The sequence below is a fragment of the Bubalus kerabau genome, chromosome 4, assembly GCF_029407905.1.
Source record: "Bubalus kerabau isolate K-KA32 ecotype Philippines breed swamp buffalo chromosome 4, PCC_UOA_SB_1v2, whole genome shotgun sequence".
Classification (NCBI taxonomy): domain Eukaryota; kingdom Metazoa; phylum Chordata; class Mammalia; order Artiodactyla; family Bovidae; genus Bubalus; species Bubalus kerabau.
Window position 1 is genome coordinate 8,101,232 of NC_073627.1, and position 25,443 is coordinate 8,126,674.

Genomic DNA, 25,443 nt, shown 5'->3' on the forward strand with positions numbered 1-25,443 from the left:
TGGATGGCATCACTGACTCAATGGACATGAATCTGAGCAGACTCTGGGAGATAGTGAAGGACAGGGGAGCCTGGCGTGCTGCAGTCCATGGGGTCGAAAAGAATCAGACATGACTTAGCGACTGAACAACAACAACAAACCTAGCAACAATCTACTCTGCCCTGAAGGAAGACTGGGCACATTGAAGCCCCAGACACACTCAAGCCACAGAGTCCTGATGGTTAAAACAACACAATCGGGAATTCCCTCGCGTTCCAGTGGCTGGGACTCCACGCTCCCGGTGCAGGGGGCCTGGGCTTGACCCCTGGTCAGGGATCTAGATCCTGCATGCCACGGCTAAGAGTTTGCATGTGGTAACTAAAGATCTGGCACGCCTCAAGGAAAATCGCAGATCCAAGTGCAGCAACTAAGACCTGGTACAGCCACATAAATAAATTAAAAAAACCCACACACACACAAGGCAATAGGCACGGGGTGTACATCTTGTTACATGAAGTCAGGGAGTTAGTAGTCCTTGAAGAGTAGCACTTCTGCAGGTAGCCAAGACAGGAATAGAGGTGAAAGGGGGAAGAAAACTAGGTGAAAGAGGACATTATACTGACACCTGAGATGATATTTTAGTACATGTTGTGTGTGTGCTCAGTTGCTAAGTCGTACCCACTCTTTGCAGCCCCATGGACCAACCTTTGGCTAATAGGCATATGATTTCAATAGCGCCATGGCAGTCCTTATTAGACCATATAGGGTTAAAGGAGGAACTAATGATGGAGGTCTTGACGTCTACCCAAAAATGAGGAGGAAGTTGGTCTTCTCTCCTCCCCACAGTTTCTCTGATTATACAAACGTATCTGAGTGTATTCTGGGGGCTGTGCCCCCTTGCCTGCCTGCTTGTAGCTGTCACTAGCACTCTATGCTAATAAACTCCCTCATTGCCTGCCACTCACCTCTTAGCTCTCATCGGACTCATTCTGCACTGAGACAGAAGAACTCTAACTTCAGGAAGTCCTCGGACCAGGTGTGCCGTTTCAATTAAAAGACAGTGGGTTCGAGTCTCCTCCTTGCTCACGGATTGTGGATTCAAGTCCCCTCTGAGGTGTGACTGGGTTCGAGTCCCACCTGAAGGAGTGTGGTTTAACTGTGCATATTTGTATATATCTCTGTATTGACAGCTGTGTTAATTTCTCTTGGGTACAGACTAGGAGTGGAATGTCTAGACCATAAGGTCAATGTGTATTTAACCTTTTAAGATACGCCAAACTGTTTCCCAAAGTGGTTGTGTATTTTACTTTCCCCGGGCAGTATGATCATCCTAATTCCTCCACATCCTTGGTAAGGTCATTTTTAAGAAATTCAACCATTTCCCTAAACACAGAGAGGTGTCTCATCATTTTTTTTTAATCTTTTGGCCACACCCCAAGGCATGTAGGATCTTAGTTCCATTTGCCCTATCAAAGCAGCGTGTGCTAACTATTGGATCAGCTGGGGAGTCTGCAGAATTTCTTAATTTTAATGAAGTCCAATTTATTGAGTTGTTTCCTTTTATGAATTTTTTTTTTTTTTCTGTACCACGTGGCATGCGGGATCTTCTCCTCCAGGGATGGAACCCCTGCCCCCTGCACTGGAAGCACCAGGAAAGTCCTGGGTCATGTTCTTGGAATCATACCTAAGAACTCCTTGCCTGTCCTAAGGATTTGAATTTTTCTCCTGTGTTTTCCAATAGAAATTTTACAGTTCTAGTTGTTTGTTTTTGTTTGTTTATTTAGCTGTGCCAGGTCCTAGTTGCAGCACGTGGGATCTTTAGTTGTGGCATGTGGGATCCAGCTCCCCAACCAGGGATCAAACTCCAGGCCCCCTGCATTGAGATCTCAGAGTCCTAGCCACTGGACCACCAGGGAAGTCCCTAGTTTTAGGTTTTACATCTAGGTCTCTGACGCATTCGGGGTTAATTTTGGTGTAAGGTGTGACATATGGGCTTCCTAGGGGGCACTAGTGGTAAAGAATCTCCCTGCCAATGCAGGAAACGGAAGAGACCCGGGTTTGATCCCTGGGTCGGAAAGATCCCCTGGAGAAGGGCATGGCAACCCACTGCAGTATTCTTGCCTGGGAAATCCCCTGGACAGAGGAGCTTGGCAGGCTCCATGGAGTCACAAAGAGTCGGACATGACTGAGTAACTCAGCACGCATGCACGCCTCCTTCATTTGGATATTATTCCAACACCTGGAACACTGGTTTTTGTTGAAAAGTCTATTTTTTCCCCCCACTGAATTGCCTTTTGCACCTTTGCTGAAAATGAATTGATCATAGGGACACAAAATTTTTACTTCTGCTTTTTCCCTCTCAGCGTAAATGCTACAAACATTGTCCTCATGGGAATAAAATATTAAGGTGGCCCACAGTAGGCAGAGCCTGGTACAGAAATGTGACTTCCTGTTCTTGAAAATGTCCCCCACTGTGTCCTCAGGGTCATCTTTATCATCAATCACTTCCTCTGTCTCCTTGCTTAGAGATTGCTTTATTTCCCCCATGAAAGCCCCGCCTGTGTTACCTCTTCATTTTCCAGCAGTTTTGTGGACTGGCCATTAACTTTTCTACAGATAAGGTTGTTGGCTATTGAGATCTTCGGTTCTACTTTGTTCTTCTGGATTAGAACAAGCCCACATTAAAAAAAAAATTTTTTTTTTCATTTATTTATCTTTGGCTGTGCTAGGTCTTTCTTCATTGCTGTGTGCGGGCTTTCTCTGGTTGCAGCGAGCAGGAGGCTGCCCTCTAGTTTCTAGTTGCAGCGTACAGGTTTCTCTTGTGGCTTCCAGGCTCCAGAGCGTGGTTTTCAGTAGTCAGGATGCACAGGCATGTGGGATCCTCCTAGACCAGGGATGGAACCCATGTCCCCTGCACTGGTAGGTGAATTCTTAACCACTTAACCACCAGGGAAGTCCCAAGCCCACATTTTAGAATAAGTTTCCCAATGGTCATTCAACAGATAAGCCAGCAAGACTTTTGGCTACAGGCTAATTGTAGAGTGAATTAGACTGAGGGAACCACAGAGCATCAGAACTAAAAAGACTCAGAGCCAGGGGCCAGGGGCTGGAGGGACTAGGTGATTCACCCAAGGTCCCCAAGGTCCCCAAGGTCCCCCAAGGTCAGATGGCAAATTGGTGACCAAGCTGAGGTGAGATTAATGGCAGGTGCCAGTTTTCTCAGGCTTACACCCTGGTTCTAGTTTTTGCATATTGGAAATCTGGTCATTTCATTTTAAGTTTAAATATACTAAGTAAATCAAATCATGTGAAAAGAGAAACCAGAAAATAATGGTTCCCGTCAACTTGGGGAAGTGAATCCTTCTGTGACTTCATCATCATTTACCCAAAGTAGACTATTAAAAGTTCCTCTGGACTTCCCCTGCCTCATCGGAGGGAGTAAACACCTCCTTGACCTTGACCAAATAGAGCTGGTATTTATCAGCTGTCTAGATCTTTGTCAATGAAGATTAAGAGCTTGGGAACTTCCCTGGTGGTACAGGGGTTAAGAGTCCGCCCACCCATGCCAGGGGACATGGGTTCAATCCTTGGGCCAGGAAGATTCCACGTGCTGCAGGGCAACCAAGCCTGTGCGCCGCAACTGCTGAGCCTGTGCTCTTAAGCCCGGGATCCGCAACTGCTGAAACCTGCCGGCTCCAGAGCCCGCGCTCTGCAGCAGGAGACGCCACCGCAATGAGAGGCCTGCGTACCGCAACGGAAGAGTAGCCCCCACTCACCGCAACAAAGACCCAGCGAGGCCATAAAAAAAGAAATAATTTTTAAAAAGATTCATCTCTTATTTAAGGAAAAAAAAAAAGATGAAGGGCTTGAACGACAGGGTGTTCCAACCCTTGCTGCCTCTGCTGTCTCTCCACAGGTCTAAAATCATCTGCATTTTTAATAAGCCTCTCAAGTGTTCTTAACTTCAGCTGACACAAGCATCATCTGGGATGCTTAATAAAAATGCAGATTACCCTATCCTTCAGGACATTTTGGGCTTCCCTGGTGGCTCAGCTGGTAAAGAATCCGCCTGCAATGTGGGAGACCAGGGTTCGAGCCCTGGGTTGGAAAGATCCCCTGGAGAAGGGAAAGGCTCCCCACTCCAGTATTCTGACCTGGAGAATTCCATGGACCATATACAGGGTTGAAAAGAGTCAGACATGACTGAGCAACCTTCACTTCAGGACATCTGTCCTAATCAAGCAGATCTGCCGCGTGGTCTGAGCATTTTGATCGGTGGCCCTCATTTGGAAAGAGACTGACTTGGGGATCTACTTCTCAGTTGATCATCCTAAGTAGCCCTTGTTTCTTCCTCCTTTCTGATGACTCAGAATGAAAGGAAGGGACTCTCACCCATCATTTATTTTCCCCCATTACATATTTTTTGAGGGTCTACATGGGCAGAGCAAAGGATATAGCAATGAACAAGTCAGAATTTCTTCCTTCTTGGAGCTGACTTTTTCACTTAGTGATACATATCCAAGGTTCTCCCATATCTTGACAGCTCTTTTCCTGTTATAGCTGAATAACAGTTCACTGGATGTCTGGATGTATCACACAGCTTGTTTAGCCATTCATCTGTTGAAGGATATCTTGGCTGCTCCCATGTTTTAGCAATTATCAATAAAGCTGCTATAATTAAGTGTGGGTAGGTTTTTGTGTGGACATGAGTTTCCATTATCTGTTTACTTATGTACTTATTTTTCAAGCTGTAAGTTCGAGAAAATCAACTGTTGGAAAATTCTGGAAGATGTTCTGACAGAGTGCAGGGGCCAAAGATAGAGACGACTCTAATCCGGTTCCCTTTTTCATCCTTTCAGATTCACTCAGCAAATGATTAAAACACCAGTAAACGAACCAAGAGGAAAAAAAAAAAAGAGGAGTCACTGTCCAGTAACTTTCAAGAGCTGATTTCTTATGCATTTCAACTTTCTTCTTTTGCTCTTCTCAGTAGAGCCAAAGGGCAAGAAGCTACGTGTGAGTGCTCAGTCGTGTCTGACTCTTTGCGACCCTATGGACTGTCGCCCATCAGGCTCCTCTGTCCATGGGATTTTCCAGGCAAGAATACAGGAGTGGGTTGCCCTTTCCTCCTCCTGGGGATCTTCCCGACCCAGGGATCAAGCCTGCGTCTCCTACATTGCAGGAAGATTCTTTACTGCTGAGCCATCGGGGAAGCCCAGCAAGAAGCTATAGGAAATGTCAATGTCAGTCTGAAGAGAAAGGTGTCCAGGTTTGCTGGAGGGTTTTCCAGGCTTCCAGCTGCCTGGTTTTCAGCATCTGGTTCTCTGTAACCAGATCACCCACCTTTGTGTTTGACAGCCCGTCACCTGTCACCCACTTCTGAGCTTCACTGAGAAAGTACTTCCTGTCTGTGCAGAGCCAGTCTTCACTCACCGCCAAATGCACAGAAGGAGGCAGTGGATGCAGCTCTATCATGAAGGCAGGGTTGGTGGGCCCTACGCTGACCTCAGACCACATCTTCTTCCTCTACAGCGTCTCAACCCAGCAGACTAAGGGGGTAACTACATCTGGGAATCTCAAATCTGAAGGTAAAGTTGACAATAAAAAGATGAACAACCCCACGAACAAATTAGATTTCAACAGACATTTCACAAAGAAAGATACAAATAGGTAATAAGCAATCAAAAAAGCACTCAATATCATTAGTCAAAGCAAGTGCCAATTAAAACCATGAAGAGATACCACCACCCAGCCACCAGAATGGCTAAAATTAAAAAGGCTGACAACTCCAAATGCTAGCAGACCTGTGGAGCGACTGTGTAATTCTCAGGCATTGCCCAATCCCTCCCAGCATCAGGGTTTTTTTCCAAGCCAGTAGGAGTATAAAATGGTACAAGCACGTGGAGAAAGGCCCGGAAGTTTCTTATTAAACCAAACACCTTATACCTATGACCCAACAGTTTTACTTCTGGGTGTTTATTCAAGAAAAAATGAAAACATGGTTACCATAAAATTTGCATAAAAATGTCCATTGCACCCAAAACTGTAAATAGTTTAGATATCCATCAATAGAGCACCATACCGTGTAGCATATCTGTGCACGTGCGGAGTCGCTTCAGTCATGTCCGATTCTTTGCAACCCCATGGACGGTAGCCCACCAGGCTCCTCCGTCCAGGGGATTTTCCAGGCAAGAATACTGGAGTGGGTTGCCATCTCCTCCTCCAAGGCATCTTCCTGACCCAGGGATCCAACCAGAATCTCTCATGTCTCCTGCACTGGCAGGTGGGTTCTTTACCACTAGCGCCACCTGGGAAGCCCAGTATATCTACACAATGGACTATTCAGTGACAAAAAGGAAAGAACTCTGCAAATACACCATGGCATGGATTCTCAAAAACGCCCATGCCTTTTGCTGTGTTACATCCTGTTCTAGTCCTCCAGGCCTCTGAGGGTAGAATCAGGTCACCGGGTGCTATGAGTGGAGAAGGTGAGGTGGTAAGATGGAAGCCACAGTAGAGACCAGAACATGTCTGCACACCCTTGTCATGACTTGCTGTTGTCTGCTTCTCTGACGCCACGCGCTTGTGCGTATGCAATCTTCCCTTCTTTCCCCCAGTGTCTCTCTGAAGCCCTTCTTGACCTGTCTAAGTCTGCGGTCCCTCTCATCTCCTCGTCCCCTCCCCTGTCCTGGGATAGATCGCTGTTCAGTATCCCCCGCAGGTCTGGAGCAGAGGTCGGTGTTTGATAACTTTCTTTTTCTGTCTCCAGCGCCTAGCATGGGTCCATGTTCAAAATGCTCAGTAGATTCTGTGAGAGCAGCAAGGGAAGAGACGAGACTCGGCCGGGCTCCGACTTCCCCTTTCCACGTCTGCCTCCACCCCTGGAAGGTATTTATAGACGGGCAGTGTGGGCGTGGAGCAGGATTATATGGGTGGGAGAGTCAGAGAAAGACTGTGGGGGCATCTTTGGATGCCTTTCTTTGGCTCACTTTGGAGGGAGAGACACCTGCTTCTGAGGTACCTTAAATCCTGGAGAAAAAGAGATGTCAGGAAGTGTGGAGACTGGCCACTTGGTAGACAGTCCTGAACAACAGGGTACAGGATAATATTCAGGGGCTGGGAAAGTGAAAGGGCTCCATGATAATTGTGCTTTAAATTCATCAAAGTCCTGCCCAGGTCTGGTCTGGCAGCTATCCCCACCAACTTCCCAGGGGCATGGACTCTTCCCAGTTCACCATGCCCCCCTTCTAGGGTGTGGTCCTCACTGTCTGACCCAGGCCAGCAGGTGGGATTCCAGCACAAGGATGGGGGATGGATGGAAGGAGAAAGGGGTCCTGGGGAGTATGCCTGGAGCTGCCGGGGAGATTTATTTGGACCGTATGGCCATAACTTAGTCACATGGCCACACCTAAATGCTAGAGTGGCGAGGACAAATACTCTGCATGACCAGGTATGGGCTAAAAATCGAGCATTCCTCTTGGAGGGGAAAATGGCTTACAGATAGCCTCTCTGCCACCGATGGACAGATGAAGAGAAACATGTACTGAGTGAGACTACTGGCATTGCGCATGGTATTTCATATATGAGTCACTTCTCCCCAAAACCTGAGGAGCAGACACTGTGTGCCATGCAATCATACTCGTGAGGAAACAAGCTCAGAGGCGTTGGGTAAGTTGCCCAAAGTTACACAACAAGTAGGGTCGGAAGCTACAACTACAAACTTTGTCCTGGATTGCAGGTTGAGAGAAAGTCGTTCAGTTGTGTCCAACTCTTTGCGGCCCCATGGGCTATACACTCCCTGGAATTCTCCAGGCCAGAATACCGGAGTAGGTAGCCCATCCCTTCTCCAGTGGATCTTCTGGACCCAGGAATCAACCGGGGTCTCCTGCATTGCAGGCGAATTCTTTACCAACTGAGTTATCAGGGAAGCCCGGGCTGAACGTTGGCGTTCCCCCAAATCATATGCTTAAGCCCTAATCCCCAAGGCGAGGGTATTAGGAGGTGGGGCCTTTGGGCTGGAATCAGCTGTAGATGAGGTCATGAGGGTGGGGTTCTCACCGTGAATTAGCGCCTTGATTTCCAGAGTGCTCTCTGTCTGTGTCTGTCTCACTTTCTCTCTCTCTTTGTGGGAGTCTCCACAAAGAACCGAATCTGTTGGCACCATGATCTTGGACTCCCTGGTCTCTGGCATTTTGTTAGAGCAGCCAGAGCTGATTGAGACAGGCTTCAGAGCTTTTCGCCCGCTTTCTCCTGCCTCAGGAGTCTCAGAGCAGCAGAGGGTGGAAGAAGGATGTTCAACCACATTTTTTTTCTGTTCAGACCAGCTCCTCAGGCCAGGAAAGGGAGAAAAGGTTGGGAGGGAAAACAGTAACTTACAAAATAAGCATTTGGGGACTTCCCTGGCAGTTCAGTGGATAAAGAATCTGCCTGCTAATGCAGAGGTCACAGGTTTGATCCCTGGTCCGGGAGGATTCCACATGCCGTGGAACAGGTAAGCCTGTGCAGCACAACCACTCTCTCTAGAGCCCGCAAACTAAAACTATTGGAGACTCTGCACCCAGAACCTGTGCTCTGAAATAAGAGAAGCCACCACAATGAGAAGCCCATTCACTACAATGAAGAGTAGCCCCTGCTCGCCACAATTAGAGAAAGCCCGCGTGCAGCCATGGAGACCCAGCACAACCAGTACATGCATAATATATATATGTAAAGAATCCCTCATTGCATAACTAAGATCCTGTGTGCCACAGGGTGCGGCCAAAAATAAAACATAAAATAAAATTAAATCATCATTTGTCTTCTCATTTTTAACTCTTAGGGTGAGGGGTGCAGATGGCGTGCAGGAAGGCAGTATTTTTGCTGGTCTGGTCTTCACCAGAGCTGAAACTGGGTGACTGTTCACGAGAGGGCTGAGATTCTAGGGGCTCTGGAAAGACCCTCATTACCGCCTCTGGGTGTCTGTTCCCCGTGCATCCCAGCAAACGAGGAGGGTGGGCCGGAGCAGGGCTCCCCGGGCACCAGAATCCTGGCGGAGCTTTGCAAAGATTATTTTTGTTTCTCTTCACACGGCTATTACCCACTTTCCCTCTCCCATGAGGTTCCAGAACCAGCTATTACAGTCAGCGATCTTTCTTTATATTTTTTAATTTTTTTTAATATTTTTTAATTTTTAAAATTTTATTGTGGTAAGAACACTTAGCATGAGAGCTACCCTCTTAAACTTTTATGTGCGTAACACATCATTGGACAGTGTTGTACGGCAGAGCTCTAGGACCTCTTCATGTTGGTGACCTGAGACTCTCTGCCTAGTGATCAATAACTCCCCGTTTCCCCCTCCCCCAGCCCCTGGTGACCGCCATTCCATTCTTTGATTCTATGAATTTGACTACTTTAGATTCCTCGTACAAGTGGGATTATCCTTCTGTGACTGGCTTATTTCACTAAGCATAATGCCCTCATGTTAATTGGTGTTGTTGCATGTTGCAGAATTTCCTGCTTAAGGCTGAATAGTATTCCCATGTGTGTGTGTGTGTGTGTGTGTGTGTGTGTGAGAGAGAGATACCTTCTTTATCCATTCATCTGGTTTTGTTTTTTCCTTGTATAATCTAACATTTTTGGGAGGATTTGATTTTCTGTTGTTGTTTTCGGTTGTGCTGGGTCTTCATTGCAGTATGCAGGCTTCTCTAGTCGTGGTACATGGGCTTACTTGCCCTGTGGTATATGGGATCTTAGTTCCCCAACCAGGGATCGAACTCATGTCCCCTGCATTGGAACATGGATTCTTGATCACTGGACCATCAGGGAAGTCCCATCCATTTATCTGTTGGCGGACATTTGGGTTTTCCTGCTGCTGCTGCTGCTGCTGCTGCTGCTTCAGTTGTGTCCGACTCTGTGCGACCCCATAGACAGAAGCCCACCAGATTCCCCCATCCCTGGGATTCTCCAGGCAAGAATTGGAGTGGGTTGCCATTTCCTTCTCCAATGCATGAAAGTGAAAAGTGAAAGGGAAGTCTCTCAGCCATGTCCGACTCTTCGAGACCTCATGGACTGCAGCCCACCAGGCTCCTCCGTCCATGGGATTTTCCAGGCAAGAGAACTGGAGTGGGGTACCATTGCCTTCTCCGTGGGTTTTCCTACATCTTGGCTATTGTGAACAGTGTTGCAATAAACATCAGAATGCTAATATCCCTTTGAGATCTGGATTTCAGTTATTTGGAATAATCCCAAAGTGGGAGGGCTGGATCATCAGATTGTTCTATTTTTAATTTTTTTGTAAGCCAGAAAGAAAAACACCAATACAGTATACTAACGCACATGTATGGAATTTAGAAAGATGGTAACAATAACCCTGTATACGAGACAACAAAAGAGACACTGATGTATAGAACAGTCTTTTGGACTCTGTGGGAGAGGGAGAGGGTGGGATGATTTGAGAGAATGGCATTGAAATAAATTAGAAAAAAAAATTTTTTTTGACACACTGTCTTCAGTTCAGTCGCTCAGTTCACCAACTCCAGGAGTTCACCCAAACTCTTGTCCATTGAGTTGGTGATGCCATCCAGCCATCTCATCCTCTGTCATCCCATTCTCCTCCCGCCCCCAATCCCTCCCAGCATCACAGTCTTCCAATGAGTCAACTCTTTGCATGAGGTGGCCAAAGTATTGGAATTTCAGCTTTAGCATCATTCCTTCCAAAGAAATCCCAGGGCTGATCTCCTTTAGAATGGATTGGTTGGATCTCCTTGAAGTCCAAGGGACTCTCAAGAGTCTTCTCCAACACCACAGTTCAAAAGCATCAATTCTTCAGTGCTCAGCTTTCTTCACAGTCCAACTTTCACATCCCTACATGACCACTGGAAAAACCATAGCCTTGACTAGATGGACCTTTGTTGGCAAAGTAATGTCTCTGCTTTTCAATATGCTATCTAGGTTGGTCATAACTTTCCTTCCAAGGAGTAAGCGTCTTTTAATTTCATGGCTGTAGTCACCATCTGCAGTGATTTTGGAGCCCCCCAAAAATAAAGTCTGACACTGTTTCCACTGTTTCCCCATCTATTTCCCATGAAGTGATGGGACCGGATGCCATGATCTTAGTTTTCTGAATGTTGAGCTTTAAGCCAACTTTTTCACTCTCCTCTTTCACTTTCATCAAGAGGCTTTTTAGTTCCTCTTCACTTTCTGCCATAAAGGTGGTGTCATCTGCATATCTGAGGTTATTGATATTTCTCCCGGCAATCTTGATTCCAGCTTGTGCTTCTTCCAGCCCAGCGTTTCTCATGATGTACTCTGCATATAAGTTAAATAAGCACGGTGACAATATACAGCCTTGACATACTCCTTTTCCTATTTGGAACCAGTCTGTTGGGCTTCCCTTGTGGCTCAACTGGTAAAGAATCCACCTGCAATGCAGGAGACCTGGGTTCAATCCCTGGGTTGGGAAGATCCCCTGGAGAAGGGAAAGGCTACCCACTGCAGTATTCTGGCCTGGAGAGTTCCATGGACTATACAGTCCACAGGGTCCCAAAGAGTCAGACACAACTGAGCAACTTTCACATTGTCTTATTTTAATCAAATACCAGTCTGCTCCATGTGGTTCTGGAACACTCAAACAATAAAGCAGATATAGTCACATGTTAAAGACTGGTCTTGGATGGGGAACACGTGTATGCCTGTGGTGGATTCATTTCGATATATGGCAGAACCAATATAATATTGTAAAGTTTAAAAATAAAATAAAATTAATTAGTTAAAAAAAAAAAAAAAAGACTGGTCTTCAAACATCACAGTTGATGATGCCAGTCTTGCCCAGGATCTTGCCAACATAAAACCACATCCACAGCTCAGTGGCCACCAAGCCGTTCAGCAGAGCTTTCTTAACTGTGGGCTGTTTGCAGTTACCAGTTCGAGCAATATGGACAGTTTGTTCCAAGCTCTGATTAGCTGTAGGGACCTCAGCAGGAGTTGGAGGAACCTGCTCAACTGTTTCAAAATATGGCCAGTTGGGGCTTTAAGTCACACAGCATCGACCAATGGCAGGGCTTCTCGGCAAGGTTATGGACAAACTGGGCTGTGGTTCTAGAATGGAGAGTCCATTGCCCTGAATGGCTGGCTGACTTTCACCTGCCAGGAAGGCTATTTTTAACTTCTTGAGGAACCTACATACTGTTTTCCAAAGCAGCCGCACCAACTTACGTTCCCACCAACAGTGTACAAGCTTCCTTTTCTCTGCCTTCTCATCAGTACTTGTTGTTTTTTGCCTTTTTTTTTTTTAATAGCCATCCTGACAAATGTGACATTTTGTCCCGAGAAACATAAACGCTCCCCGTGGGTTAGTTTTCTCAGGCTCCCAGAGTGTTGGAAAGAGCAACTTTATGGTCAGGAAGTGTTTACAAAAGGACTTATATCCTTTGTTCAGAACTAAATATTTTGAATTGTGTTCACACAAGATGTTTGAGCAGATTTAAACAAATTTCATTATAGGAGTCGTAAAGCATCTCATCTAAGAGAGCACCTTCAGCTCTTTTTTATGTTTTTTGTTTTAACATTTATTTATTTATTTGACCGTGCCGAGTCTTAGCTGCAGCACATGGGATCTTCCATCTTCATTTTGGCACATGGTATCTTTAATTGTGGCTTTCAAGCTCTTACTTGTGGCATGTGGAATCCAGTTCCCCGACCAGGAATCCAAACCCAGTCTCCCTGCACTGGGAATGCAGTCTTAGCCACTGGACCACCAGGGAAGTGAAGTGAAGTGAGAGTCGCTCAGTCGTGTCTGACTCTTTGAGACCCCATGGACTATACAGTCCATGGAATTCTCCAGGCCAGAATACTGCAGTGGGTAGCCATTCCCTTCTCCAGGGGATCTTCCCAACCCAGGGATCAAACTCAGGTCTCCCGCACTGCAGGCAGATTCTTTACCAGCTGAGTCACAAGAGAAGCCCGCATAACCAGGGAAGTCCCCTCCAACTCTTAGCCTCAGTATTTGCTCCCTAAGCTAATTTTGTCTGCTTGGTTTTGGTGCAGGGAGCTCTGGAAGCAGTGGAAAAGCCTTCTTGGAGCTTGCCTGCTCGAGGGGTTTAAATGGGAGATTTAAACACAGCACTGTGTGTGAGATCAACTGCCAAACAACTTCAGTTCAGTTCAGTTGCTCAGTCGTGTCCAACTCTTTGCGACCTCATGGACTGCAGCTTGCCAGGCCTCCCTGTCCATCACCAGCTCCCAGAGTTTACTCAAACTTGTCCATTGAGTCAGTGATGCCATCCAACCATCTCATCTTCTGTCGTCTCCTTCTTCTCCCACCTTCAATCTTTTCCAGCATCAGGGTCTTTTCAACTGAGTCGGTTCTTCATATCAGGTGGCCAAAGTATTGGAGTTTCAGCTTCAGCATCAGTCCTTCCAAAGAACATTCAGGACTGATTTCTTTTAGGATGGAAACTTCAAACCATCCAATAATTCAGTAGGGAAATGAGATCAACATTTGTCTAGAGAAATCGATACCTTCCCATATGTAAACAAACACCAGTGAGATGAAAAGACCAGGGAAAAGATGGCTGATTTAAAGTATCACTAAGGGACTTCCCCAGAGGTCCAGTGGCTAAGACTCTGTGCTCCCAATGCAAGGGGCCTGGGTTCCATCCTTGGTCAGGGAACTAGATTCCACATGCCACAACTGAAAGACCCTATGAGCCACCCCTAAGACCCAGCACAGTCCGAGAAATATATAAATATTAAAAAAAGAGAAAAAGCCTTTCTTGTGCTCTCTCCTGCTTCCTCATCTTTAAAAAAAAAAATCAATGAAACACAGGGAGTTCCCTGCTGGCCTAGGATTTGCTTTCACTGCAAAGGCCCGAGTTCCATCCCTGGTCAGGGAACTAATGAGCTCCTGCAAGCCATGCAGTGCAGCCAAAATAAAAATAAGTAAAAAGTTAAAAAAAAAAAAAAAAGACAGTAAAAAAATAAAATGGGCTTTCCAGGTGGCGCTAGTGGTAAAGAACCCGAGTGGCAATGCAGGAGACGTAAGAAATGCAGGTTCCATCCCTGGGTCAGAAGATCCCCTGCAGGAGGGCATGGCAACCCACTCCACTATTCTTGCCTGGAGAATCCCGTGGACAGAGGAGCCTGGTGGGCTCCTCTCAGTTAGACACGACGGAAGCAACTTAGCACATGTAAAGACAAAAAAAAATATCCACAAAACAGATGAAATATTAATATCTGGGAATAAATAGGACAAGAAATGTGCAAAACCTCCAGGAGGAAAACTGAAACTTTCCCAGGGGACATGAAACTGGAGACACACTGTGTCCTTGGACAGGAAGGCTCAACGTCATAAAGATGTCAGTTCTTCCGAAGGCAGCTTGCAAATCTAACAGGATCCAAATAAAGACAGCCAGAGGCATCTTTTTTTTCCCTGGACCTAGACAAGCTGATTCTAAAGTTTACATTAAAAATGTAAACAAGCAAGAAGACCTGGGACAAGGCGAGAAGGGAGAGCGACGTGGGAGGAGCAGCCCCATCAGGGGTCCTGACTGCTGGGGAGCCTCAGGGAAGCAGCCCCTCCAGGACCCTGCCACACGGAAACTCAGCACAAAACACATCCTCTCAGTCTACTGAAGGCTATGGGGCAGCCTGGAGGGGAGGGGAGTTTAGGGGAGAATGGATACATGTATATGTATGCCTGAGTCCCTTTGCTGTTCACCTGGAACGATCACAGCATTTTCAGTTGTGTCCGACTCTGTGCGACCCCATAGACGGCAGCCCACCAGGCCCTGCCATCCCTGGGATTCTCCAGGCAAGAACACTGGAGTGGGTTGCCATTTCCTCCTCCAATGCATGAAAGTGAGAAGTGAAAGTGAAGTCCCTCAGTTATGTCCGACTCTTAGCGACCCCATGGACTGCAGCCTACCGGGCTCCTCCGTCCATGGATTTTCCAGGCAAGAGTACTGGAGTGGGGTGCCATACCTCCATACAAAATATATATATATATATAAATTATATATATATAAATATAAAATATATAAAAATATATATTTATATATATATATATATCTTTTTTAATGCATTCTCTCCAATCTGAGAGCTGACAATGGCTCTTTTAATACATGCTATGTGAGCAACTGGATAGCCATCTGGAAACAAAGATGAACCCAAACTCTCACTGATCACAGCCTTCAAATGGATCAAAGACTTAAATATAAAAAAATTGAAAATCGTGGACGAATTCTTTGGCCCTCAGTAAGAACAAGAGTTGTGGGTAGGCACAGGGCTGAGCAGGAGTGGGCTGGACCCTGAATGAATTGCCAGCTGTGGGAGCCAGCAGTGAGTAACAATTACCCCGTGCAATCCTCACTTTCTTTTTATCCACTTGTTTCTTGACCTGCGGCTTAGAAAGGTAACTTGTTTAAGGTTACCGACCTGGTGACCCACTCCCCAGACACAGGAGGTGACCTGTCTGAGGCCACCGCAGAACCTGGGTTCCTCACTGTGGCACCACTGCTCCCGGCTGTAGACAAGATCCACCGGCAGCTGAAGCAGCCCCGGGGCTTGGAAGCAGCGGGTGGGGTGGTGTCACAGGACTGGACACGGAGCACGCCTGCGTTTGGGGCTCTGAGACGGTGGTGGAGCCAGTGTTCACTGGGCGCCGGTCAGGAAAGGTTCTCAGAGGGTGGGGTGTGTAGAGTTGGGGGTAAGCAGACAAGCAGAGAGGAGAGACCTTGGCTTCAGATTAGAGAGCAAGGTAGATGTTGGCAAAGCCAGGGATACTCAAGGGGCTCAGTGGGCCAAAGGGCTGGAGGACTTGCCGACTGTAAAAGGCTTTGAACACCAAGGCCATCGTCAGTACCAGTCCCATCGTACTTATTTTTTTTTCCGGTTACCTTTACCACAGGACTGCCAGAGAAGTCCCGCATCACACTTTAATGGTCTGTAAGACATCTACAGATCCCTCAGGGCAACCTGGTGACAGGGCTTGTTTTTAAGCAGATGAATGAAGGGATCAGAGGTGAAGGGCTCTGCCCAAGGCCACACAGCCTGGAACAAAGCCCTGGGTCTCCTAACTCAGAGCTCACGCTGACCTCTCAGCACACGTGGGGGTCAGGAGGCTGCACTTCGTCCTCTCAGCAACCTGGCAGCTGGGGAAGGTCTCTCAGCAGAAGGGAAAAGGCGTGCTGGGCAGTCTGGGGACCATAAGGATGGGCTGGGAAAGAGACAGGGTGGGGGTTGAGGGACCTGGGGGAGGATGGCCCTGGGGGCCAGCTCCTGGACACACAGCTACCCCCACGCCGGCAGCCCTGTCTGCATCTTGCCTCTCCGGCCGCCACCTCTCCTTTGCTGCTTCCTCGTCCAGGCCTCAGGGCTTGGCTTTCCTCAGGGCTTCAGCCCGCATCCTGCCCTGTTCCCTCTCTGAGAGCAGGTGTGATCTTTTGCCCAGGGCAGGGACTTCAAGGCCACCTCCACACCTCTGACCCTGATCCGAGTCCCCTGCCCAGATCCGTCTCCAGAGGGAGAGGGGAACATCTCTGCTCCAGACGTATGGCCACAGGCACCTCACACGAAGCTGTCTACCCTCCCTCCCCACCGCACCCCTGCTCCCTGTCTCAACGGACAGCAACCTCAGGGCCCCTGCTGCTCAAGAAGGATCCCCACGGTCATCACTACCCCTCCTCTTCCTCAACCCCCCTACCCGTCCTCCCACACGTGGCTCCGATCAACCAGCTTCTGGTGGCTCCCCCTGCGGCCCCTCCTGCTCACCAGGACAACTGCTCCCCAAGGGGTCTCCTCTGTGGTCCCCATTCTTCACTGTTCCAGCCGAAAAGGACTGTCTGCTCCTCTGCTTCAAGTTCTTCAGGGTCTGTCCTCGTACACCCCGACACATGAATGTTCATAGCAGCATCGTTCAGGACAGCTAGAGTGGACACAACCCGTATGCCCATCATTGCTGCTGTTTACTCGCTAAGCTGCGTTTGACTCTTTGTGATCCCATGGATTGTAGCCCCGCCAGGCTCCTCTGTCCATGGGATTTCCCTGGCAAGAATACTAGAGTGGGTTGGCATTCCCTTTTCCAGGGGATCTTTCCGGCCCAGGGATCAAACCCTCCTCTCCTGCACAGCAGGTGAATTCTTTACCACCAAGCCACATGAGATACACCCCATCGTTGTATGAATGGATAAAAAAGACATGGTGTCTCCACACCAAAGCGTGTTAATGGCTGTAAGGAATGACATCCTGATACGTGTCACCCCAGGGATGAGCCCTGGAAACATGACGCTGAGTCCAAGGAACCAGCCACAAAAGACCATGTATTATATGATGTCACTTATGTAAAATGTCCAGAATAGGTAAATCCATAGAGACAGAAGGCAGATTAGCCGTTGCCAGGGCCTGGGAGGGGTTGGGGGAAAACAGCAAGTAACTGATCATAGATGTATGGATTCTTTGCGGGATGATGCAAAAGTCCTAAAGTTGATTGCATCATCTGTGAATACTAATAAACACACTGTTGAATGGTCTACTTTATTAAAGGGTCCCCCCGCCCCATTTTAATTTTTGGCCACATTCTGCACCATGTGGGATGTCAGTTCCCCCACTGGGGACCAAACCCCCAGTCCCTGCACTGGAAGCCCCCGAATGGGCTACGTTAAGTGGGTGACTTGTGGGACTTCCCCAGCAGCCAAGTGGTTAGGACTCCAAGCTTCCATGTCAGGGGGCCTGGGTTGGATCCCTGGTCTGGGAACTAAGATCCCACAATCTGCATGGCATGACCAAATAAATAAACAGGTGACTTCCACATAGTGAACTGAATCTTGGGAAAGCTATCCTTGGAAAAACAAAGCTCCCCAAACCCCAACCTTCCAGAGCTGCCCATTTCCAACTCTAGTGGAGTCCTGCTTCATCCGGCCCCACCTGGGGACTTGGGTGGAAGGAGGGGTCTGTAACTCCCCAGCCCTAGTCTAAGAAGCCCCCAGAGGAAAACACATTCCGTCAGTAAGCAAGCTCTCCATGCTCTTCTGTGAAAAACAGGGCTCAGGTGGAACCTGGAGAATTTGCATGTCAATTCAGGTTCGCTGGTTCACTTGTTTGGGAAAGCAAGTCATCCTGACTTGAAGGTCAGCTACTCAGAGGGACGAGTGTTGAGGAAAGGCAGACACAGCGCCCATGACCTTTCTCCTTCTAACCTGCCCCCTGCCTGGGAGTGCCGGGCAGGCACTATCACCGCCACCCCCTCCACAATCATGTCTAAATCGAGCTTCTGTTACAGACTCCCAGGGCACTAGGTAAGAAGAGTGTCAGGAGGGCCGCCAAGAAGAGAACAGGGCGGAGCCCACTCATCCAGCAGAGCTTTCCATCGTCAAAGCCGGACGAGCTGTCCCACAGCGGAGTCTCCCCAGCAGAGCTTTCCATCGTCAAAGCCGGACGAGCTGTCCCACAGCGGAGTCTCCCCAGAGACGCTTCCTGCCCAGGAATGACAGGCCCAGGGTCGGAGGAGGGGGACACAGCCACCAAGAACCTTGGGACCGGACTAGTGCAAAAGCAGTCATTTTCCTATTATTTCTGAGGTTATTCTGAAGCCATGAGTCAAAGGGGGGGGCAAAAGAACCTCACGGAGCCTACAAGTTTTCACTCCAATGGCCCCGTTTTGGATCAGCTTCAGAGGAGCCAGCCTGGGTGGACCCTGAGCCCCTTGGCTCCCAGCAGGCCAGCCGCAAGCAAGGCGGTGTGCTGGGCTCCAAGGACACAAGTGGAAACTCCTCAGGTTTGGTGCTGTTTTCTCTCTACGCAACTCCTACCTCACCTCCTGTTGCCAGTGCTGTGGGTGGTGACAGGCCCAGGGTCACCCTGAAGAGGCCCACTGCACCGCCGAGACTCCTTCCACACGGCTCCTTCTGTCCGTCTGTCCTTTGGGAGGGGGGAGGGGGGGGATGAGAATCAGGCCAGCCACACTTGGTCCTAAGTACTAGATCTGGGCTGGTTTTCAAAGTGTGGCCTGTGCCTTCTGTCAGAACCACCAGGCATGCCTGCGGGTGCCCTCAAAGGCGGAGCTGAGGGTGGGGACTCCGACTCGACACTAGGAACCTGCTCCCAGGGATTCTGATCAACATGACATGGGCATCACTGCTCCCAGAGCCCAAGACACCCACATGGTTCCCCAGAGTGAGGTGAGTCGGAAATAAGAGCACAAGCACCCCCAGTCCCCGACAGTCTCTAGGTTTTTTACTTTAAGGCAAAGGAGTGAAAAAAAAGAAAAAATATACAGTGAAGAATTCATTGTATGTTTATTATTCACAGTTAATCACTACCTACCAAATGCTATCCGCAGAGTTAAAGGATTAAGTACATAGGTCTTTTTAAACACTGATTTTCTTTTAAATATATACACACAAAACTTAGTTCTGCAAGGCTGCATGATATACACCAATTCCAAAATAAAACAATCAAATGGTCCAGGTCCAGAATGCCAGAGATTCCTTGTATTATCAGAAGAGAAGCGAGTGGAGAGTGGCGGATGCTCTGTCCAGGAGGGCAGCGCCTCCTGGGCCCCAGGCACTCCAGGCCAAGCCTGGTCCACGACCAGAGTCCAGCAGAGACGCTGACTGACCACTTTAGGAGTTGAAGGCCACCACCAACTCCCAGCGGCTCTGTCTCTGCTGTGGGAATGGGGCGGGTGGGGAGAGGATGCTCACGGCGCATCACCACGAGGGACAAACCGGCAGGAGGCGGACGGACAGAGCTCTGCCATGGACTCAGCATTCCTAGTTCCAACCTTCCTTCCGCCTGCCCCTGCGTCACAGAGACACTTCCCTCTCCGGGAGGGGTGGGGGGGTGGGGGGTGCAGATGGAGCAGCTATGAACACAGCCCGCTGTGAATGCAGAAACGAAAAACCACCCAGCTGCTTCCCGAACTCAGCCTGAAGCTCATCTGGGCGCGTCAGGCAGGGGACACAACAGGTGAGAGCCATGAACAGATACCCTCAGCTTTCAGAGCAAGAAAGATGAAGCAAAAATGCTCGTCTTCTCCCCCAGTGTAGAACATGGTAGAACCTGATACAGTTTAAACTCCTTGGACTTTCCTGCACTTGAAACTGGCTGGCTCCAGAGACTGGTTACTGTGGGTGTCTGGGACTAAGGTGGGGACAGATAACAACCAAGACTGCAAGGTCAAGGGCCCAGCCCCCACCCCAACCCCCCGCCAGATGCAGTCAGACGTGGGAAGGCGGCAACCTGGTTCCACTGCACCCTGGCTCCCTTAACCTCCAGGGGCTACAAATGTTAAAGCTGAACCTTAGAGGCTCTGGCTGCCCACAGGCAGGACCCCCACATCCTCCTCTCGCTTGTCTCCTCTTCTCTACCCTGTCCTCCCCTCCCCGGGGGGAAAATATTTACACAGAGTAGGAGACAAATTGGCTGACTGTCTTTAACTTATTTTTAAAATAAAACAAACAAGGAAAAAAACACCACTCAGAAGCAACCCTCGAAATAAGGCAGAAGGCACTATGAAAAACAGCATGCTCAGGAACACCACTTGAAAGGGAAATGGATATAGAAAGGACACAGGCTTGGGGCCTGGCTCGCAGGAAGCCCTGGGGGGCACCAACCCCTCCTGTCACCCCCACTCCCGCCCGCCCTCCTCTAGCAGAAGCTGAAGGGCAGGGGCTGCCTGCTCCTGTGAGTGTATATAAAACACAGAACACAGGAGCGGCTGTTTGAAGTCTTCCCAACTAAAACAGACGTTTTGCATAGAGAAAGTATCAGCCCACGTGGTTTCTTCTCTTTTATTACTGGCGTCAGCTAGGACTGTGTGTGGCAGTAAATGTCATGCACTGATGGACAGAGAGGAGAAAGGATGAAAAGAGGACAGAGGAGGAAGAACAGGAGCAGCAGTGAAAGTCTGTAATAAAAACTCTTCTTAATTTATAGGTAAGTTTTGGCATTGTTATATCCAACTCCCCCTCCCACCCCCCGAGTTCCAACCAAAGTGAGCCGGTCACCAGGTGACCCGGCCAGGTGTTCTGAGCTCCCTCACAGGCTGCTGACAGAGGCAGCTCGTGGGTTTAATTCTTTTGTGTGTGTTTAAAATTTTTCGCTTTCTTTAAATAATCTCTTGACTCTTAGACGTTCCGGTTCACGGGGGTGACGTAATTGCGTGGGAACATGCCGGTCTGCCCGTGGCAAGCCCCTTTCCACCAGTTGGGGTCTGAGTTATCCATGACGTGGATAAAGTCTCCCCGACGGAATCCCAGCTCTCCATCCTCTTGGGGGTCAAAGTCAAAGAGGGCTTGGACGTATGTCGGCTGCTGCAGAAAAGGGCAGGGAGAAGACACACACTGCATGTGACTGTGGCCAGCCCCCTGGAAGCGCGCCAGTGATGGGAAACGCATGCGCGCCAGCCTCTCCACACGTTCTGAGACAACCCCTCGCTTCCCCTCCCCTCCACAAATTCTTACGGAGTTTACTCTTGGCCGGGGGGGGGGGGGGGGGTGTCATGTAATCTTTCACCAATGATGGAAGCCACCGCGGGGTCCCCACTGAGGTGGCCAGCCTCGCCCCAGCATCCAGCAGCAGGTACTGCTTCAGGAAAGAACTGCAGAAACAGCCCCTGGAGCTTTGCTTACAATCCCAGATGAGGAAATGTTTCAGTTCCCATCACTGTGTCACTTAGGAAAAATCGAAAGGGTAAAGCTTGTACACAACAGGCTGGTGCTCACCAGTACGTGAGGCGTAGGATTTTAGCCATGAGTGTGGACCCCACCCCCTTACAGGTGTGACTTTCCTCACAGTCTACTTCCAGGCAAACTGTGTGTGAGGGTGTGTTAAAGACCCTCGTCCTAGAGACACAGGGTAACTTTTGCAGCACACTGCTTCCCAGAAGCAGCCTCTGGGAAATGCAAAACTGTTTCAAATCCAAATCTTTAACATGAGTTAATAATGAGCATGGAAGGCCCTGAAGTAACCCTTCCAAAAAAAAAAAAAAAACAACCTGCTTGCCTAAGGAGCTATTCTTAATTGGTTAAGGACGATCCCAAGCTCTCTTTCGAGGCTTACCTGTGGCACCTGCTCTATGTCCCGGAGAAATATCTGCTGGTTTCTGGAGACGGATGTAGATCTGTGATAATCTACCAGCTCATTCAAAGAGTTGAACTTGACCACCCAGAGGAAATACTTTCCAGCCCCATCTCGGAGCACCTTGAAGTGCTGTACATCATTTCCAAACCTGGGGAGGGGCAGAGGATACACATGAGACCGGGCCGGAGGGCTCTGTCCTGGCTGCGCAGCGGCCACCTGCCCATCAAGCAGGATCCCTGGAAACCCTGTGTCTCGGCCACGCCCTTCCAGGCTGAGGAGACCAGGACTGTAGCACAACTTGACTGCCTGGTGGGTGGAGAGTGCCCGGAGACCCTCCATCAGGATGATGACTGCCAGCGACAACAGGAAGAATCCTTGCTGGACAGGAAGCCCTATTAACCTAATTCTGAAGACATTTGTTGAAAAAAAAAAAAAGCCCCACCCTACAAAAAGTTTCTACGTGCCATGGACTGTGCCAAATGAAAAAAAAAAGAACTGAAATCCTGTGTGACATCTGAAGACTACAAAAGGTAGGGTAAGAAATAAGGTGAGAAAAGGAGGGACTGGACACACTTCCAACAATTCTCCTGTAACTGGGAAGAATTTAAAGTTGTGTTTTCTAATCAGGGATTTTAGTTCTACACACGCTGAAGAGGTCGCAAAGAAAAGGACATGTAGGGACAATAAATAAAGGCCCAGGCACCGCCTCACCCCCCCCAAAGGCTTCTCTACCACCTGGAGAAATGACAAATGCTCTCTTTACAATGGCCCAGAAAAACAGCATGATCTGGTTGAATGGGAATGGCCCACCACCATCATGCTCTCTGCCTTGAACATCAGCTCAAGCAAGGCCCCACCCATCCTGCTCTCTGCTGAGTCCTCAAGGTCCCCACTGGCATCCAAAGATGCTCTATGAACATCTGTTAAATGAACAAACGGGAGCCTCGTCCTCCCATCTTGGGTGTTAAAGCAAAAATACTTAAAGCCAACCCAGCAGGTGGCAGCACTGAGCCTGACGGAGTCAGCGCAGGTGCAAGGGGCTTCGAGACTGCACCGCCGGCTCATGAGGAGGTGGCTCATGAGGAGGTGGCAGGGCAAGAAGGCCTTACTGAGGAAGGGCGTACTTAAGTGGCTCATCTGCGCTCAGGGAAGCGCTCTACCGCTGTGCACAGCACGCGGCTTCTGAAAGGGGTACAGGGCCCCTGATGGGGTGAGCTGTTAACGACAGGAGTCTTTCTACCACAGATGCCCAACAGCTTGAAAACTTGAGGCTGTGGAGTCTTGAACCTCCTTGGCTCGGGTGCTTGTGTTATTAAGAGGTGGTTATGACACCTGTTTCAAATTTTACTTCTAAAGCAAGGAAAACATGAGCTCTTTAAAGGTTTTATTTGCTAAAATGGGAGCTTTCTGGCGGCCACCCGGCGAGCATGGGCAGGGACCACGGTCATCAGACAACCAAACGTGAACTGTCAGGGGCTTCTGGGCACTTTTCAAGGATTAACTGCCTGTATCCCTCGTCTTCCGCGGTTGGGTTTATCCTGGGGTCTGTGTAAGGTGTAACAGGAGGAGGAAACGCAAGTTAAGGAGAAGCATAAAAACTCTTCCACCTCAAGGAGCTCCTCGCCCACCAGGTCCTCGTTTGCATGTGTTCAGTCAGGCTCGTCAGAAAGCCACTGATCTGCGCATGTGGGAGTGAGGGGCACACGGAAACCTCTGTACCTTCCACTCAATTTTGCAGTGACCATAAACTCTGCTCTTTAGAAAAGTAAAGCCTATTAAGAAGAAAAAAGAAAAGCCATTGCTAGAAGAGGAAAACTGATCATTAGATGGCTTGATTTTTTCATGATGGGACTAAAACCAAACTATACTGGAAATGTAGCTGAGAATACTGAAAACGTTACCTGAAACCACCTCCCACATCTTCACAGAGAAAAGGAACACAAAAATTTTTCGATTTAAACCTACAGTAAAAAAAAAAACCCCAACACTTTAACCACACATTTGGTCCTAAAATGAAACAAGATACTGAGCTGATTTCTGAAACTGAAAAATCTTGATATCATTTGTAAATGGCAAATAAATAGTTTTACAGTCTTCATTTTAAATGTATATTAAAGTGGGCTGAGTTTTAATCTAATCAGCCCTTCATCATATAAATGATGAGGTGATGAGTAAGATTCCCGGGATGGGAGTGGGGTTAGGGGCAGGTTTCCTGCAGTGTTAACTAGAAATGGACAGAGTCAAAACACATATGGGAAGGACAAAGGAGTCAAAATCCTTATGTCATGGGTGGGGAGTGATGAGCTGAGAATTCTCAAAGTTCCAGTTTATATTCTCCACGATCCCCACGGTGGTATGACTCCCTGCCTTCCCCCACTGCATACCAGCTCCCTCCCATATTTAAATTTACCCCTGGGAAAAGCAAAAAGCCCCCAAACTCCTGTGGTCACCTTTTGCTGATGCTGGCAGCCTTTGGGGGGACATCTGGAAAAGGTGCACGAGGCAGCTGACCTGATGACCAGCTGCTGTCAGAGCCGGGTGTGTGGGGACACTGCGGGGCGGGGGGGACTGGGGAGAACTGACAAGTGTCTCCTCTCTGACGCTCAGCTGCTCAGCAACTGAAGACGGTCTCCACACGGGCCTCTAAAGTGCTGCGAGAGACAACTTTGAAGAGGAGCCAGAAACGAGGATTTTAATATACAGTTTTCTGATTTAAAACAGGCTGTTTAGACGAAACCTGTCCCAGGTTGCCACCTTCGGTGTGTGGAGCCAGACACCTGGCCCCTGGCTTCACAACATCCATCAGCTGGAGACAGGATTCCAGGCAGTCAGAGCAGGAAATACTTACTTGACGGAGAGGGAGAAATCCCCAGGAGCACTCTCGCTCTCTCGGATAAGAAAGGCCCCGTCATGCCGCTGTTTGCTGAGCATTTCTTCTGCCTTGGCTCTGGGGATTTTGCCAAAAAACCACCTAAGGAAGGAAGGCAAGCCAGTCAACATCTGCTTCCCCACAAAGAAACGGGATGTCCAGCCTCCCAAACGTAACAGCACACTCCTCACCAGGGGAAGGGCCTCCTCCTCAGCCCTCCTGTCTGTACACACCCGTCCCGGCTTGCGAGGGGTACCGTCTCCTCCCTTCCCCACTCTCCAAAAAGTGACTCATAAGACACAATCGTGGGCCACTCTTTTCTACAGAGGAAGACACTTAAAGATGGGCCTCCTGAGCCAAAGCCCAGTGGGCCCCCAGCTGACTCATCAGCAAGGCACCGGGGGAAACCCCAGATCTATCGATTGGAGCACAGAATGAGCCACTTAAGGTGAGACAGGCCTTCCTGCAGCCACTTGATAAGGCAGCAGCCTCTACAGTGGGATGAAGAGAAGGCGGGGCAGGAAAGCCAGTAGGCCCAG

General features: G+C 48.8%; 1 protein-coding gene across 1 annotated transcript in view; it reads right to left on the bottom strand.

The window, feature by feature from the left end:
- Window positions 1-19,223: 19,223 nt before the first annotated feature.
- The window catches only part of GRB2 (growth factor receptor bound protein 2), a 67,601-nt gene continuing 61,381 nt past the window's right edge, over window positions 19,224-25,443 (bottom strand). Inside the window, exons 4-6 of the mRNA XM_055575130.1 lie at window positions 24,884-25,006; window positions 22,015-22,183; window positions 19,224-21,266 (exon numbers count right to left, since the gene is read on the bottom strand). Of these exons, the coding sequence (XP_055431105.1) occupies window positions 21,081-21,266; window positions 22,015-22,183; window positions 24,884-25,006 (478 nt within the window). The 3' untranslated portion in view covers window positions 19,224-21,080. The remainder of the gene's footprint in view (window positions 21,267-22,014; window positions 22,184-24,883; window positions 25,007-25,443) is intronic.